Below are 19530 nucleotides of genomic sequence, written 5' to 3' on the forward strand. Positions count from 1 at the left end.
GTGGGAGGGAGGGTAGGGTGGGTGATGGGTATTGAGGAGGGCACCTTTTGGGATGAGCACTGGGTGTTGTATGGAAACCAATTTGACAGTAAATTTCATACATTAAAAAAATAAATAAATAAATAAATAAAAATAAAATAAAATAAAATATAAAAAAATAAAAAAAATAAAAATAAAAAAAATAAATAAATAAAATCACTTATTTGAGTTGCAAGATTTGCCTCTGTACATACTACTCTCTTTCTTTGACATACCCTTTCTGCATTTCCTCACCTGATGAATATTTATTCTTCCCTTGCAGATTTAGTTAAATGTCACTTCCTCTGTGGTGCTCATTAACTCCCCAGGCTGAGTTCACTCATCGATCCATGAAACTTAGCAGTGATTTTCAATTCGCAGTCACAACGTATGCTGGAGTCTCCTGAGAAAAGCAGTCAAATTACATCTACTTTCTCCCACCTCATGATGTTAGGGCACACCACTGAGAATCGTTGGTGAAGTGAGAGAGATTTCTAATAGTGGTTGTGTGAGGGAGAGGGTGTCACACATGTTAACAGCAGCAAAGAGGAAGTTTAAAACACGGCTGAAATTCATTGCTTCATTAAGGATACTTCACTTGGGGACCTCCAGGTCTCCCAGTCAGGCCCCAGGCAAACCCTGATGTGCAAATGCTTGAATCACAGTTGCTAATGCCCCATCGGTCAAAGCAAGTTACGGGGTCAAACTCAGATTTGAAAGTCTCGGGATAAGGATATTGGTAAAGTTGCGTCGCCAAAGAGATGAATATATGGGGACAGAAGAAATGTTTATTCATTTTTTTATAATCTACTGTAGTAGTCTTTTGGTTTAGAAATGAAATCTCTGACCTGCTGCCAGGTTTATTCTTTAAAACATAGAGTAGATCATTTCAGCTTTGGAACATTTGATGAATCTTCACCGTCTCCAGGATAAAGTATAAATTCTTTGTTGTGGCTGTTAAGGTCCTTTATGATCTGGCCCTACATCTGTGTCTTGCATTATTTCTGAATACTTGCATATTTTCCTAACTTATTCACTATTCCCACACTGGCTACAGAGTGGCCCAGACAGAATCACCACAAACGTTTCTGGAGAAAGATGGCAGCCATAGTCACTGTCCCTTGGAACTTACAGTGTAACTGGGTGAGAGATATTAAAAATATAATCACCTAAATGATCACTGAACTATGGCTATGAAATGTACTACAAATGTGAATGCTAGGAGGGAGGACCTAACTGAGCACTACACGCATTTGTGGTATTTATCTATGCCAAGTCCAGAAACATGAAGGATAAATCAATGTTTCCATGGGAAATGGAGAGGTGGGGAGTAGACAGTGTTCTTGGCAGGGGGGAACCATGTCTGTGACAAAGGTGGAAAGAAGCCTCCCTCGGGTTGGAAACATGGCAAGAAGGCCGGGGGGGCTGACATGTAGAGGGAAGAGGAAGAGTCCTGCTCATGTAGAGCCTAGAATAAAATGTTAATAATTTTAGATATTAACCTAAGAGCAATGGTTAAAGTATTTTTAAACTTTGAGGAAAAAATACATTCTGAGGCAAGATAAGATCAGATGGGGAAACTGTCTGTTTTGTATTGGCACATTTCTCAAATGAGTTTATCATCAGGGGTGGAGGAAAGGGAGATAAACAAAAAGTAGGAACATCAACTAAAATGTGTAGGATGGTAATAAATGCTGGTTGTATGCGAGTGACTCAAGGAGGGAACAGGAATCAGATATGGGCATCAGAGAAAGATTTGTAAAGTGACAGAAAAGCTTCAAGATCTGATGGATGCCAGCGTGTTAAGAAAAAGGAGAGAATACAATGCGGACATAAGGGAGTAGTAAAAGCAAAGGAGGTTTGATCCGACAATGAATTTGATGCAACGGAGGAGCTGACAGAAGTTTGTCACGATGGAAGTACATGAGGAAAACAGAGTAGATGAGGCAGGGGAGGTGGACACGGGCTATGTGACCCGGAGGTGAGGAGTCAGGACACTTAGGTTGGGTGATGACAGCTGTAGTTATTGTGTCCACATGAATAAGCTTTTAGGAAAGACCGTGAATGAACACACTTCTATATGTAGGAATAGCCAGTTCTGCAAAATGAGAAGTCGGGAGTGAAAAATGTATACAATTTAATAGTTTTTCAATCAGGTAACTAAATTACGGAGACATTCATGTTGTATTTTCATAAAGTTTTAGGTCCCTGAATGTCATTAAATTATTATCCAAGACATCTTTTTTTGTTTTTGTTTTTGAAAGAGAGAGAGAGAGAATGGGAAAGAGGGAAGGGCAGAGGGAGAGGGAGAGAGAATCTAAAACAGCCTCCACATCCAGCACGGAGCCCAACATGGGCTGGATTTCAAGACTACAAGATCATGACCCGAGCTGAAATCAAGAGTCAGGCACTTAACCGACTGAGCCACCCACGCGCCCCCTTCCCCCAAGAAATCCTTTTGTAGTCTGAGATCTGGAATCTGACCTGTTGTGTTCCTTTTTCTCCACCATGTGGATGACTGCTTTTTTTTCAGTTACTGGCTTCAGATTTCTAAAGCAAAGAATTAAGATCGGCGCGCTTGACATCTTTTCCATTATTCTTACTTGAAGACAACCGTGCTTCAAGGTCAGGACTAGAGCCAGAACTATGGAGCAGAGGTTGTTTCATGTTTCCAATTTGAGGGGATGACAGGGATGATGGAAGAAACTAGGTGCCCAGTCCAAGGTGTGGAAAGATTACTCACGAAGGATACAAGTAGCAACTTAAGAGACATCAAAATGCCCTTTAACAACTTAGGTAAGAATAAAAGAAAATGTATGGGATCATTAATCTTTGGTACCAGCAATGCATGCCTCATGACAGTGTGTCTCTGGCTTGTATGTTTATTTCCCCTGGAAACTTTACGTTCTCAGGTTCCTAGCGTCTGGACTTAATAACCCAAACTCTCACCTAACATAGTTTGTTAGGAAGACTCAATGATTCTTTGGCAGATAGTGAATTTCTGCTTCAGCACATTATATACTACTCCAAAGGTTCCAACTAATAGAGTTTCCGGATATACCTACACCATTAATTTTGCTATTATGGCTTGGAAATTGTATATTCTGGCAAAGTCAAAGAATATATTTGTGCTTTATAAATGTATTTTTGGGTGGAGGATGAGAAACTGATGTCTCAAGTTCCTATAATATTGTTTTATCTCTCTTTGTATTTTGTCCAGTTCTCTGTCATTCTTAAGGAAGTACTCTATGGCCATGTCAGATTTGCAACAATGCCACAAATAATTTAAAACAATTTTTTTAATGTTTATTTATTTTTGAGAGAGAGAGCATGAGTGGTGGAGGGGGAAGAGAGAGAGGGAGACACAGAATCCGAAGCGGGCTCCAGGCTCTGAGCTGTCAGCACAGAGACTGACATGGGGTTTGAACTCATAAATTGCAAGACCACGACCTGAGCCAAAGCTGGATGCTCAACCAACTGAGCCACCCAAGCACCCCTGCCACAAATAATTTTTAAAACCAACTTCCTTCCCCAAAAGGAAAAGGAATGATTCCTTATGTGTGGCAAGACAGCAGATGGAAATTTTCTTGTTTCTCTCATATGAATTTCACCTGTCTAGTATACATGTGTAATTGTCTAAATTAAATGCTTAGAGAATTTTCCCATGCTTCTAAATGCAGGCCATTTAGACATGACCTCTATACACATCCACTATAATGAAGTGGAGACAAGCTTCAGGAAAATGAAGTACATGAATAACAACCAGAAAAACCTGACTGGCATAGGACTGGAAAAATAGTATGACTCAGGCGGTAATATGGAAAACACTCCACTTTCTCATATAGTTGATATAAAAATGATACTTAAGAGCATTTGATGATGAACCAGAGAAAGTAAAGGGCTCCTTGACAAGTGAATGGCTCACCACTGAACTCTTGCAAGGCAACAAGGAATCAGATGCCCCAAAGGTAATTTACTATGCTTCCTCTTGCATTTATCTGGTTGGCTGATTCTGGGGTTTCTACAAGATTTCTACATGTATGAGGACATTCATTATCACAGCACCCTTTGGGGCACTAATGGGATGGACAGGATTAATGTCCTGATGGATTACAAGAGAAAGAGACTCTGATCCACATTTCTATACAAAGTGCATTGGCTTCAGTAGTTTGGTGGGCTGCAGTTAGATCAATGCATCCCTCACCTATTTATAATGCTATCTGTATGTGTAGGGTGGCTAAGCCTTTTTTTTCCCTTTACTTTTCTCCTCACATTAAATCAAATCTCTATATATCCAGCGACCTGTCTCACAGATGTGAATACCAAAAAGTACTGTTCAGACCACCCAGAAGGCATTCGATGGGACCAAATAGCAAATCAATCACCAAATGAAAATTTGAAATTGCTTTCTGTGAACTCTGTCTATGACCCATCAGTGGAACCTCCCTTCTGACCATGGAGGGTGTCAGCTACCATTGCCAGTTTCCATTTTGGTAGGCCAGAGTAAGGATCACTGCCATGTATGTTTCTAGTACTCTACCAAAAAGACCAACAATATGTCCTTTTCATGACTTCTTTAAAAGAAACATAATCGTCATTTACTCCTGTCATTCTTCCCAGTCCTTCTCCCTCAAACCACTGAACATTCCTATCATACAGTGACACATCTGTAAACTAGATGGGTTGTTTGGAGCATCCTCCAAATCTCCTGGCAAGGCCTTAATGTTGGTACCCTGCCATAATCAACCCAAGATAGCAGGAGATAAAATATCCTTCCATCGACATTTGTATTGTAATATGGGGTCCTGACAAGCAACTACAAAAATAAAATCTCATCATTAGGTGTAAAAGAAGAAGAGAGACTTACAGAATCACTGGGCACTTCTCTTGTTCCTGTGGATGTCCTTTTTATGTTTCGACTTTATTCTCTATAAAGGTAGGTTGCTCGATGTCAAATACAACCTTCTAAAAAGATCTTTAAAGCTGACCTGATTTCAAAGATCTAGACTTTGCGATGAGCGTCGTGTCATAAAATGTAAGCATGTTGTGAGCCACAGTGGGGGCAGCTGGCTCACTGATAGAGATCTCACAGTGACCATTACTACTTGTTTTATGAAATGAGCTGCATGGGCACTATGACCACAGCATTAGTAACAGTCTCTCTCAAAGAAGCTTTTGCAAATTTCCATCAACTTTTTCAAAACGATTGGAAGAAATCACCTCTGGGTTAAAGTGTTAGGCCTTCCCTTATACTTGAGCCGGATTTGGGGGCTCCTTGTAATTACCTACCACAAAAGTTGATATCTTGAGTCAGACTGACCATATTGTTATGAACTGAATGTGTGGGTACCTCCAAAATTTCTATGTTAAAATCCTAATCTAGGATGCGATGGAATTAGGAGGTGGGACTTTGGGAGGTGATTAAGTCATGAGGGTGGAGCCCTCAAGAATGGAACTCATGCTTTTATTGAAAAGTCTCCACAGAGCTCTCTCACTCGTTGCACCAGATGAGGATACAATGAGAAGTTAGCTGTCTGTAACCCAGGAGAGGGTCCTCATCCGAATCCGACTATGGTGGCACTGTGATCTTGGACTTACTCCATCCAGAACTATAAGAAAATAAATGCTATTGTTTCAGCCACCCAGTCTGTGGTAATTTGTTATAGCAGACTGAACTAACATACGTATCATCAAATTAAATGATTAACACTGAAAATCGTGTTGGTAACTTTTTTTTTACAATAGTAATAATAATAATAATGATAATAATAATAATAAAGTGATCAAGTTGTTCAAAACTAGTGCCATTTCCTTAGAAACTGGCAATACTCTCTGACTTTCCCATCTCGTATAACACACACTTGGTAGTAAGTAGTGCCAAACCATTTCCAAAAGACGCTTACTTTAAAATAAAACAGATGAGGGGTGCCTGGGTGGCTCAGTCGGTTGGGCGGCCGACTTCGGCTCAGGTCATGATTTCACGGTCCGTGAGTTCGAGCCCCGCGTCGGGCTCTGTGCTGACAGCTCAGAGGCTGGAGCCTGTTTCAGATTCTGTGTCTCCCTCTCTCTCTGACCCTCCCCCATTCATGCTCTGTCTCTCTCTGTCTCAAAAATAAACGTTAAAAAAATTAAAAAAAAAAAACAAACAGATGAACATAGGCGAAGGAAAAAAAAAGAGAGGGAGGCAAACCATAGAGACTCTTAACTACAGGGAACAAAATGAGGGCAGCTGGAGGGGAGGTGGGTAGGGGATGGGTTAGATGGATGGTGGGTATAAAGGAGGGCACTCACGATGAACACTGAGTGCCAGAAGTAAGTGACAATTTACTAAATCCTACTCCTGAAACTAATATTGCACTGTATATTAACCCACTGGAATTTAAATAAAAACTTGAGACATTACTTTTTTTTAAAATTTTTTTCAATCTTTATTTATTTTTGAGAGAGAGAGAGGGGGTGCGAGCGGAGGAGGAACAGAGAGAGAGGGAGACACAGAATCTGAAGCAGGCTCCAGGCTCTGAGCTGACAGCACAAAGCCCGATGTGGAGCTCGAACTCATGGATTGTGAGATCATGACCTGAGCTCAAGTTGGACGCTTAACCGACCTGAGCCGCTCAGGTGTCCCAAAAGAACCTCGCTTTAACATGTAATCTGGAGAATATAAATTCCATGAGAGCAGGAACTTTATATTGTGCATGGCTATATCCCCAGTACCTTGAAGATACGTTGAATGAGAAATGGGTGTTGAGTAAATCCACGAATGTCTCAGTGGATGTATTATTGCTGGATATGGATTGTTGTAGGTTAATAATATGTTTGATGCCACCTCAAGTGGCAGCTTTTGTTCCCATTAAGGCAACTTTAAGGAATTACTCCTGTAATGTAATTGTAACACTAGAGATTTATAAGTACAGAGGATGATCATACATGTGACCCATGGTAGGACTAAGAAGGAGAAAACCTGCTGTGGGATGGAGATATAAAAGGAATACACGGCAAGAAGCTTACCTTACAGAGGCATACAAGGCAGGAGGGAACAACCAAGTGAAAGTACAAGGTAGTACAGAAGCAAGAACAAAATGAACAAGGCAGGTAAGACCTTCTATGGGAGTTTCGAGAAGATTGGGATAAGCATGAGTGCCTTCGAGTTGATTCATACGATATTGGGGTGAAGAACAGACTTGACCAGAAGAGAGTGGAGGTCAGAAAAGCAGTGAGGAGCAGGATGGTAACTGCAATGCGAAGTTAGGTGCTTCTGGATTAGTACCAAAGTGAGACTGGAGAGAAAAGGCAAATAATGAGCATACACACAAACACACACACATACTGTCTTCTGCCAGGGACCATACTCAGCAAGCTACATACATTAGCTCATGTGAGGTGATTATTTCACATAATCTTCATAACAACTTTATAAGATAGGCATTATTATCTGTTTTTCAGATGATAAAATCAAGTCTCAGAGAGGTGAAGGGATTTGCCTAAGATCATAATTGTTTTATGCAACAGAACTAGGATTCATACCTAAGTCAGCCTGACTCCAAATTGAAATCGTTTTAAGAAAGATTGGACATAATCTACGAAGAGCATGGAGAGAAAAGGTAACCCTCAGGTTTCAAAGGTGACATACTAGGCATACACAAGAGATCTATGGTAAAAGAAGGGAAAATGTAGATTAAAAGCTGCTTTAAAAGCACTCCAAGGTTTTAGTTCCACATCTAATATTTCTTAGAAAATGGTACTATATAATTCTAGACCCCCGTTTGTCCTCATATTTTGACTACGGGGTTGGAAGTTTGAGGAATAATTCTGACCAGATAGAGTCCCAAATTATAGACTCCCTTTTGTTGTAGGAGGGATTTCCTGTCAAGTAGAGATGTTTTGAAAAATGCAAAGTAAGCCTCCAGCTGCTTGGGGCACAATTCACAATTGTTTACAGTGTCATACTTCCCTACTTCAACAATGTTGAGCTACTTTTGAGTACAAAAGACCTTTTGCAATTTTTCTTCTTTGCCTTTGATCCGCTATTTCTCACCTGGAAAGAGCCCCTTCTTCTCCCTCTGCCCCCTGTCCACCTTATATACGCACACTTAGGTGAAATTCATTCATCTTTTCAGACTCATCTCAAAAGGGTTCTAGAACTGGCACCTTTGCTCTTGCTTATTTAAAAACTCTTAGAGTCATAATTGATTCTTCTCTTTCTTTTATATCTAATCATTCAGCCAATCATTCCGACCCTTCCTTTAAATTATATCTACCATCTAACCACCTGTTAACACTTTCACCCATTACCACGCTGGTCCACACCCCATCTTGGATAATTTCTTTCTTGGATAATTACAATAGCATCTTAACAGGTATCCTATTTATATCCCAGCCTCTCTAAGGTCTACTTGATATTCAGTAGCCTTGCTACTTTACTTTACTTTACTTTACTTTACTTTACTTTACTTTACTTTACTGTAAAATCCAAATTCCTTTCCATGGCCTCTAAGGACCTACATGATATGGCATCCCTGCTGCTACCTCTTGGACTTTATTCCCCCCGATTCTTCCCCTTATTTACTCTGTTCCAGTTACAATGGTCTTATGGCAGCTCATGAAAGCCATTAGGCATGCTGATCCTCTAAATCTTCACACTTTCTGCTCTGCATGGGGGGATATTCCTCTCCCATAAATCCACAGCTCCCTCCCTCACTTTGTTCAGGTTGGCAGCGAGTCTTCCCTGAACACCCTCTTTAGCGACCTTACTCTATTAATGCTCTAGCCTCCCTTATCTGGTTTTATTTTTGTAACACCAAACACTGCTTAATATATTACATGGATGTGTATGCATTTGTTTATTATCTGTCTTCTCCAACCTGATGTAAGCTACCTGCGGGTTAGGACTTTGCCTATTTAGATTATCGTTGCATCTCAAATGCCTGTCACAATGCCTGACACATAATATCCCTTCAACCCCTACTGCATCCCAGCCTCAGCCCTGCTCTGGCTTCCAGGAATTCCTGAGAGGGCCATGGGTGGCTCCTTCCCTTCTCACTGTGCTCGTCAGTGCTATTTGCAAAGGGCTCTTGTGAGGGGCCAGAGAAGCCCCTCAGACTGTACAGTGCTGGGAATCACGGGACAAGAACAAAAAATCATTGGCAGGAAATGAGCTCAGCTGTTGGGACCCCTGCAAGGCTAGGGTGTACCATTCTTGATGTAGTTTAAGAAAAGAGCAGGTTGTAAGATGGACAGATGAACCAGCCCAAGATCTGGGCCTTCTCCTTTTCCTTAATGTCCAGGGCAAGTCAGGTTAGGAGCTCCCTTTCCCTCCCTCCCTAGGACCATCCTCTCCCCATCCACACATTTCTCCCAAAGTTTGAGCACGGACTCTCATGAAAATTGTTCCCTCCAGTAGTTCAATGAGCTGGTGTTGGTCCTGTGTCATCCCTCTACTGCCTACAGGGTGGGATAATCTAGCTCCAGGAGGACACTTGGCCACACTGCTCTCCCAGCCTATCCATGGGAGGGTGCACACAGAACGCCATGGGAGGCTCCAAAGAGCAAGCAGGGCACTGAGGAGCGGACAGCAAACAAATAACACTGGGAGGGGAAGGCCCTACCCATGCCCTAGTCCCCACTGTGTCCCAGCCTGAACTTAAGATCCCCCGCACTGTCGTTTTTTTTTTTTTTAATTTTTAAAATTGAGATATCATTTATATAAAACATTGTGTAAGTTTAAAACGTACAACAGATTAATTCGATACATTTATATACTGCAATATGATTACCATCATAGCTTTATTTAATACCTGTATCACACCACATAATTATCATTTCTTTTTTGTGGGAAAATACTTGAGATCTAGTCTTGTAGCAATTCTGAAGTATATAATATAGTATTGTTGACTAGATTCACTATGATGTGCGTGAGTTCCAGAACTTATTCATTTTCTAGTTGCAAGTTTGTACCCTTTAACAGCATCTTCCCAGCTTCCCCCCACCCCCGCCCCCAGCCCCTGGTAACTACCATTCTACTCTGTTTCTACAAATTTGGCTTTCTCAGATTCCACGTATAAGTAATACCACACAGCATTTGTCTTTGTCTGACTTATCTCAATAAGCATAATGCCCTCAAGGTCCATCCATGTCGTCACAAATGGCAGGATTTCCCTCTTGCTCATGGCTGAAAATATTCAATTGAATATATATATATGCCACATCTTCTTTACCCTTTCATCTACTGATTGACACTTTTGTTTCCATATCTTGGCTATTGTGAATAATGCTGCAACAAACATGATTACATAGATCTCTTTTTGATATCTTGTTCTCATTTCCTTTGGATACCCAGAAGTGGGATTGCTGGATCATAAAATCAACATGCAGAGGGGCACCTGGGTGGTTCAGTCGGTTAAGCCTCTGACTTCGGCTCAGGTTATGATCTCATGGTTCATGAGTTCAAGCCCTACATTGGGCTCTCTGCTGTCAGCACAGAGCCTGCTTCAGATCCTCCGTCTCTCTGTTTCTCTGCTCCTCCCCCCCTTGTGCGTGTGCATGCTCTCTCTCTCTCTCTCTCTCTCAAAAATAAAAATAAAACATTAAAAACAATTAAAAGAAATAAAATCAACATAAAGAAATTGGTGTTATTTCTATACACTAACAGTGAAATATATGAAAAATAAATAAAGAAAACGATCCCATTTGCAACAGCATCAAAAGCAATAAAATACTTAGGAATAAATTTAACTCAGGAAATGAAGAATGTTTACAATGGAAATTACATGACTTTGAAGAAGAAAATTGAAGAGGACACACGCAAAAAATGGAAAGATATTCCATGTTCATGGACTGGGAGAATTAATAGTGTTAAATTATCCATATTACCCAAAGCCATTTATAGATTCAGTGGCATTTGTCACAGAAATGGAAAAAAAAAAATGTATGAGACCACTAAAGACATTGAATAGTCAATAGCAATACTGAGAAAAAAGAACAAAGCTAGAAGCATCACACTTCCTGATTTCAAACTATACCAGAAAGCTAGAGTAATTAAGACATTATGGTACTGGCATAAAAACAGACACATAGAACCAATGGAACCAAGTAGAAGGCATAGAAATAAACCCCTGAATGCAAGGTCAATTATTATTTGACAAGGGAGCCAAGAACACTTAGTGGGGAAAGGATACTTTGTTCAGTAAATAGTGTTGGGAGAACTAACTATATGTAGAAAAATGAAATTGAACCCATATCCAATACTACTTATAAAAATTAAGCCCAAATTAATGAACTTAAATATAAAACCCAACACTATAAAATTTCTAGAAGAAAACATAGGGGAAAAGTTCCTTGATATTGGTCTTAGGAATGATTTTTTTGGATATGACACCAAAAGCAAAGAAAACAAAAGCAAAAATCAACAAGTAGGACTACTGCAAGCAAAAAAGGCATCTGCACAGCAAAAGAAACAATCAACAAAATGAGAAGGCAATGTACAGAATAGGAGAAAATATTTGCAAATCATATATCACATAAGGGGTTATTACCCCCAAATACCTTATCAAAAATACTTGAGGAATTTAAACAACTCATTACAAAAAACAAACAATCCAATTAAAAAATGGACGGAGGACATAAAAAGACATTTTTCCAAAGAACACATCCAAATGACCAACCAGTACATGGAAAGATGCTCAACATCACTAGTTATCAGCGAAAATACCTGGCTGGGCATACATACAAAAACTTTAGTACTCGAACCAGGAGACATGCAGAGTCTATGTGGGCCCTGAGCCCAGGAACAGCAGATGGGACTTTCTAATAGGCTTTCCCCTAGTTCCTGCAGGTTTCACTAGAGCTTACTTAAAGTACCACTGCCCTCACTACTGGAGTCTCTCTGGGGTATGCCTGGTCAAGGCCCTTGGTCTCTAGCTGAGCCCCACAGCAGCAGCAATAGTTCCATTTCTTAGGGCTGGGGACCCTGGGTCCACTGCAGATTCCCACCGTGAGGCGTTCAGCCCTACCTCTCGTTCAAACGACCCAATTTAGTCAAGGCTGGCCTGTCTCTGCTATTACCCTATCTATCTGGAATCAGTATCACCCACTCTGACCTACCCTGGGACACTTTGGGAACGCTTGCTCAAGAAGCAGGTCACCTGGGGCCAGTTTGTGCCACAGCAAGACGAGCAGGGGCAGAAGGAAGCTCAGGGACCACCTAGCTGGCTCCCTTCCCAGCAGACCCTAAGTAGACCTCATGCTCTCCTGCCATGTCTCACTTTGTGGGTTTCTCTTTCTTTTCTGGTCATAGCAGGTGGTAACTTGCATGTCTTTCCTATTCAGGATGAGTTGCAGATGGTGGCTGAGTCAAGGCAGGCATCTAGATCTTCTCCCCTAGCTATGTTTCCAAGTCGTGAACATATTGTATGACATACATTTCAGTAAAAAAGTATGACTCAAAGAATTTGAAGGGCTATACTGAAAACATCAGTCATGACCAGGAGATCAAAAGTAAGGTCAGTAAAGAGACATGAAAATGGAAACCACAAAGGGACCTGATACAATTTTCAATATTGCATGAAGTTGTCAAAAAGTGTCTTGCCTTTACTGATGATTGAATAATAAAAATGAGTTTAATTAGAACCGAAGACATTTTGGTGAGATTGTACTATCTACACTTTGCAACAAAACAAAACAAAACAAAACAACAACAAATATATATATATATATATTTCGAGGGCGCAGGCAAGCAGGGGAGGGGCAGGAGAGGGAGAGAGAGAGTCTTAAGTAGGCTCCACACTTAGTGTATATATTTTATATACAGAGTTCAGAGTTAATATTGTAAGATCTGACCCAAGACACGACTTCACTGACATTAGGCATCCACTGATCCCACAGGAAAGAGTTAATACGTGGATCATGTTTTGAAACTGACTAAAAAAGCAATGAGGTATTCACAACTAAAAGAATTCAGGGTAGACTGAATTGTATGTAGATGCTGGATGAGGAAATCTCTCTGTGTCTTTGTCTCTGTCTCTGTCTCTCTTTTGTCAAGAGATTAGTCTTCAAGTTCTTATGCACAGAATGGATCATTATTCATCCAAGTATGACTTCCCATCTAGAGCCTATGGATTCCACATCCTTTTTGCTCCCACATAGAGTAGCCATGTGGCTATATTCAGGTCAATAGGATGCTCACAGAAGTGATGCATACAACTTTTAGTTCAATTTTCTTAAAGGTAAAGTCACATGCCCTCGTCTCTCTTTTACCTTTCGATGGAAGAAAACATGGATGAGCAGGCAATTCAATTTCAACTGTGTGGATAAGAAGAGGGTTCAGGTGGAACAGTGTTATGGGCTGAATTACGACTCCCCCAAATTCATATGTTGAAGTCCTAACCATCAGTCCTTCAGAATGTCACCATATTTGGAGATAGGGTCTTTACAGAGGTAATTAAGAGGAGACCATTAGAGTGGACCCTAATCCAAGACGACTAGTGTCCTCACAGGAAGAGAAAATTTGAACACAGACATGTACAGAGGAAAGACAAAGTGAAGACAGGGAGAAGTTGGCCATCTACAAGTCAAGGAGAGAGAAGCCGCAGATGAAATAACCCTGGGGACACTTTGATCTCTGACTTCTAGCCTCCAGATTTGTGAGAAATAAATTTCTGTTTAAGCCATGCAGTGTTTGGAACTTACTTATGGCAGTTTTATCAAACGAACACAAACAGCAAGATGGATGAAAACAGTCTCCCTGAATGAAGAAGGGCTGTCTAACTCCATAGACTTTTGTAGAAGACAGCTAAGCTATCTTGGAGTTCAGGTATTTTGTCATTCCTTTGTTACGGCAGCCTCATCTATCATCTGGTATAATACTGAGAGAGGGGAAAAATAGAAACAACTGATCATTTAACAAAGAGACAGAGTGAGGCAAATTATGATATATTCACTAAACATAACCAGGAACCAGGACTTCTGCGTGGAAAATGGCTGATAAAAATCTAAGGGTATAAGACATATTCCTCAAGCAATGTAAAATATGCAGACGCAAAACATCTGGAAGCAACTATAGTTTAAAAAAAATTGCTTGTGTTAGAGTAGGCCCTCTTTTCCATATAATGTGCCTTCTTTACTCTTATAATTTAAATTGGTTTCATCAACACTGTAATGTACCTTTAGACTTAGCTCTGTAATTTCTATGTAGTCCTGTACCTGCAGGGCAGCAGAGAGGATCACTCTTGGACATCAGCCCCACCTATTCGGACTCTGAGAAAAGAGCCTACATGTTGTTCCTGCCTCTCTCCTTCCTTTTTCAGCAGTTCTTTCCAGCATCATTCTATTCCCTGTTTTGGTACAGACTAGTGAGTGGAGAGGTGTGGTCAGGAATGGAAGACAGGGAGGAGAGATGGTAAAGAACAAGGAGCAGACAATCCAGTCCCTTTCATTCCATTGCAATCCCTGAAGAATTCATCATAAAACTGATGCAAAGCTATTAAAAGCTTCAAAAGATTACAGAAACATCTGTGTGGTAGCTAGGAGGTGCAAATGGGGCCTGAGAACTCGCCAATGTGAACCAGGTTAGCCTGAATTAACAGCACGGGAAGTCATTAATTAGATTGTTCAGTTCACCAAATCCATTCAGAGAACTGCTGTCATAAAAGCAGCATAATTATGAGCTTGTCCAAGACTACAGACTACTTTCCAGTCAGAAGAAGCAATTTACAACTCATACCACATAAGCTCTCGTTTCCATCTTATGAGGATACAGTCTTATTTGTTAGAAATGTATGAAGTTTCTCTCAAAGCTACTAATGGAAAATGACCAGGAGAAGGTAGATAGGTTCCACTGTTGTTATTATTTTTTTAATCTGTATAGGAAATCTAAATTTTTCAGATAAATTACTTGTTGCATGATTGTTAGTTATTACAAACAATTCTTAGACATACAAAATAATTTTTATCACAGATGCTTTTTAAAATACTGCTCTTCTTTTACTGCCTTAAATTAGAAGGGAGAGGCATATTCAGGTAATGGAAGGGGAATGGTGGTACCTGTCAGAGGCTGGAAGCAATGAGGTACCATCTTGAATTCTATGATTGAGGATCAATTCAAACCAAAATAGCATTTCAATTCAGTAATAACTTTAAGGCCCCATTAACTCCTCAAGGGACCCAGAGAGCAATGGTGTTGAAGAAAGGTCCTAACTTGGATCTATTATCAAGAAAAGCACCAGTGTGGATTTCCTAGGAAAGGTGCTAAGCCAAGCATACCTGCAACCCTCAACAACATACCTGGGTAGTAATCCTGAGACACTATAATCAAACACAATTGAACAGTCACATAGTAGAAGCGATCATGGCATTGGATCTGAATTTGAACTCTATGACCACTAGTTTCCCTAGACATAGAGATAAATATGGGCAGTGCTCACTTTTCACAGTAGCAGAAAAAAAAAAACCATACAAATGACTGTGCAAGCTGAAACAGCGCAGAGCAGTTTTAATAATCATTGGAGGACATTACATTTGTTCAGTAACCTTTAAAAATGTTGGTGAAAACATTAAAAATTCTCTCTCTATGGTTTATAAATGTATAGGGAATTGAAAATAGTAAAACATTTATTTAGTATGCCATAATTTATTTAAAACACTAGAAACATTGAGTATTAAAGCCTTTTATTTATTTGTAAAAACTTATCAAGAGTAGTTTGAACAGTTTTTGTGTTCTTCCGGTCACATACCATGCAGTATACGGTGAGCATCTTTCCTTATGCCTTGGTGAATTTCAGATTCCTTTCCAAATTTGGATCAGCTTCTAACATTTTGTATTTGCATGTTAATGCCATTAAATATATCTGAGAGTTCTTTTATTTATTTTATTTATTTATTTTAAATGTTTAATTATTTTTGAGAGAGAGACAGGGCACGAGCAGAAGAAGGGCAGAGAGAGAAAGAATCTGAAGCAGGCTCCAGGCTCTGAACTGTCAGCACAGAGCCAGACGTGGGGCTTGAACACACAAACTGTGAGATCATGACTGGAGCCAAGGTCAGACACTTAACCGACTGAGCCATCCAGGCACCGCTCTGAGAGTTCTTTTTATGTGAAGTTTTATGCCAGTGTCACTTCCTCTGGGACACTGTTGTCCTTTTAGCAGCAACTACTTTTCTCATTTACATGGAGAACTTCACCTTTGCTAAGTTCCTCTGGCTCCATATCCAGAATCTTTCAGCATTATCACTTTTTATATCTTTGCTGGCAATTCCCTCTGTTTGTGATCTACTTTTATAAAATGTCATGTGGTTTATTAGTGGGAAAAAAGGAGTCAATAGAACTACACACTTCACTGAACTGAGTAAGATGTCCCATGAACAATCACCAACAGACTTAGAAGAAGTGATGTCATTGGCCGCAGATCACTGTGCATATTTGTTATTTGCATAATGATTTCTACATTGAAGAGCTGGCAGAAAAGTTTGCACTTAATGCAGTTACAGGTAATATAGCAAACTAACTGAAATTCAAACCACTCTGTTGCAGGATTGGTGTTATTTAACTAAACTATGGTAACTGATATCTGTGCATATCAGAACCACATAGAGTGAGGGCTGACATACACTGATACTCTTGTCTAGACACTTTTAAAACTTGCTATTGTATATATCCTAGGGGGAACATAAAAGAAATAACTTCATGTCTTAAAAGGAAGTATTGGGGCACCTGGGTGGCTCAGTCAGTTAAGCATCTGACTCTTGGTTTCAGCTTGGGTCATGATCTCATGATTCGTGGGATTGAGCCTCTCTGACAGCACAGAGCTTGCTTGGGGTTCTCTCTCCTTTCCTGTCTCTGTCTCTCTCTGTCTCTCTCTCTCTCACAAACACACACACACACAAAATAAACTTAAAAAAAAGAAAAATGAAAGTATTAACATAGTTAAATACAGAATAGTGAAGACAAAGCAGGGTAGAAATTCCAAATGCCTGGCTATGAACACACAGTGTCCCATTATGTGTCATCTCTGGGCAAAGATGCCCAGGCTTTGTGTGCCTCTGTAAAATGGGGGATAATAACAATACTTTATACGGCTATCTTATAGGGCTATCATAAGAATTAAATGAATAATTTAGGGGTATAAAAGGCTGAGAATGGTAACCACCGCTCAAACGCCAACTACTATTATCACTAAATAAAGAATAATTCCAAATGACCTGAGAAGAGGGTTTCCCCATGTAAGAAATCCTTTCCTACCTTCCTTACTCTCTGCATAATTTTCTACTAGATTTGCCTGCCTCTTCTCTAAGAATATTGGCAATTTTGTGACCAAGGTGGAAGGGAGTTGTTGGAGGAATGGTGGAGGGAGGGACAATTATTTCCCTCTAGGCTACCAGCTCAGAAAGGGCCATTTGACTCTATTCTGGGCTCAGGAGAAGGAGAATGAAGAAAGAAGGAAGCAGAGAACAGAGCAGAGAAAAAAGTGAGAACAGGAAACCCTAGAAGATGAAGGAAGATGTAGTCTGGAGACAACTGTATTTACACCAAAACCAAAACCTGATATTAGCAACAAAAAGAAATATTTAGGATGATTTATGTCTCCTTCCATCAAGAACTATAGTAAAGGGTGATGCAAGCCTCATGCTGTATCTGATACAAAATAGCACTCAGAGGAGAGGTGCCTGATTCAAAACTGAGGCCAAAACATCTCATAATAAAGATTACACGTAGCATCCATATTTTCTTAGAAAGAAAATAGATACAAACGACTCCTGGTTTCACAAATCACTGAATTTTCAAATATTTACATATTTCTAATATTTCTAAAATGGGGTCCATGAATGAAATTTTTCTTTAAAAATCATTCCCACCAACGGCCACCCTGTTTCCTTTATTCGAGAGCTGAAAATGTCTGCAAGGACAATTTACTTTAACATTTGACTTTACCTACACCCATTTGTTTATCTTGGCTATACAGTGAGAGGGAAATGTTCACCGATACTCACAAAGCAGCCACACTTTCCCTCTGGCAACCTGCAGCCACGGCTGCTTACAAGTTTTACGGCATAACCCAAGTTGGAGTTCCTCCCTTGCAGCCAAGGGATCATCCCTCACCTCAGGTTAAGCCCCGATGAAGAACCTGAAGAGCAACATGTCAAAACCTATCACTTGCATGTTCCTCCGGGTGGCTGAGTCACGGCCTCACTGGCAAGGTCTTCTTTACCAAGTCCAGGTCTTCCTTAGGGCCCTGGTTCTGTGATCCAGGGGGTGAGCAAGGGTAATATTATCAATAAGATGGGCGTGGCCTTATGACAGAAGCAGAAAAGCCTGACCTACCCAAAGTTTCTGTGTTTCTACATAACCGTTTGGTAGCACTCAGCTGGATGTCCAAGATGCAGCACACACAAGGGCTGGAAGGAGCCACTCCTGTCACTGCTACCATTTAACCGATAACACCACTGACGGCCAGGGAGGCTGCAAAGTTCCTGGGTTACGATGCTAGGTCTAAAACACCTCTCTGTCTCCCAGCCCAATGCACTTGCCTGTTTATCTTACGTCTTTGTTTCTCTTTGTCATTTCCCTTCTTTATTTCATTACATACCTAGATATGCATAACTGCAGTTCAGTTTAATAGATTGTGCCAAATGGAATGGTATGCGATCTGAAGTGCATATTCGTGTGTGACTAAGCATACGCGCACACCCCCAAAAGCTCATTTTTAGTGTTTTTATAATACCCCACAAGCAAAAAGCATTCTTAGCTAAACATAAGAATGCGTGGAAATGCTTTGAGACCAATGAACAATTATACGAGAGAAGGGTCTCAAAAGATGTGTTGCACTGCTGGGTAAGTTTGCTCTACGAGCAGAGTCAAGGTTGCAAACTGCAAACATCTCTGCTTTTCTTGCCTCGAGCTGGCTATCACGTTCTGTCTGTGCCATCTGGGTGCACCAGAAGCGTACGGTGATTTTGCAATAAACACGTGGTAACTGTAATGTCACCAAGATGCAGAATGACAGTGCAAAAATAAAGAAAAAATGAGGTCAGGTTTTAAAACAAAATGTATCCTTACCCTTTGAAGTTGAGAAATTCACATAAAGTATTGATATCTGATATTACTGATTGAACATGACAAGTGAAATAAAGAAATGAGGTCACTTCCTGAGGAGTTCAGCACGTACACGTAACACGCACCTGTACACAGACAGCCGTGGTTACCCGCAGAGATCCCCCTGCTGACTGGAAGCTCCATCATTGGCAGGGACCTTGCGAACGACCGCCTACGAGAGCAGTGTGCTGTCGGTACTTTGCTCTTATTCGCCATTCTGTCCCCAGAATGTATTGCTGCACATGTGTCCCCAGGTTTTCCTTCCTTTCTTTTTTTTTTTTTTTTTTTAGCACCAGGTTCAGATTGCCTACGTGATACAACCTGCAATCTCACAAACATGGGACCAATACCCTAGAATACTTGGCTGCCTGCATGTTAGGTTTCATTCAATACCATGCTAGGACTTCGGTAAATCATTGCCTGATGACCAG

General features: G+C 40.5%; 1 protein-coding gene across 2 annotated transcripts in view; it reads right to left on the minus strand.

Annotated features, from left to right (window-relative positions):
- The window catches only part of MTHFD2L (methylenetetrahydrofolate dehydrogenase (NADP+ dependent) 2 like), a 145433-nt gene that overhangs the window by 6707 nt on the left and 119196 nt on the right, over positions 1–19530 (minus strand). Inside the window, exon 7 of one of the 2 annotated variants that reach the window (XM_042984382.1) lies at positions 19234–19271. The exons of the other annotated variant lie outside the window; for it this stretch is intronic. Coding sequence (XP_042840316.1) covers positions 19243–19271 — 29 coding nt within the window. The 3' untranslated portion in view covers positions 19234–19242. Of the gene's footprint in view, positions 1–19233; positions 19272–19530 lie in introns of those variants that run through there. 2 annotated transcript variants of the gene reach the window in all.

This window comes from Panthera tigris, chromosome B1 (assembly GCF_018350195.1).
Source record: "Panthera tigris isolate Pti1 chromosome B1, P.tigris_Pti1_mat1.1, whole genome shotgun sequence".
Taxonomy (NCBI): Eukaryota; Metazoa; Chordata; class Mammalia; order Carnivora; family Felidae; genus Panthera; species Panthera tigris.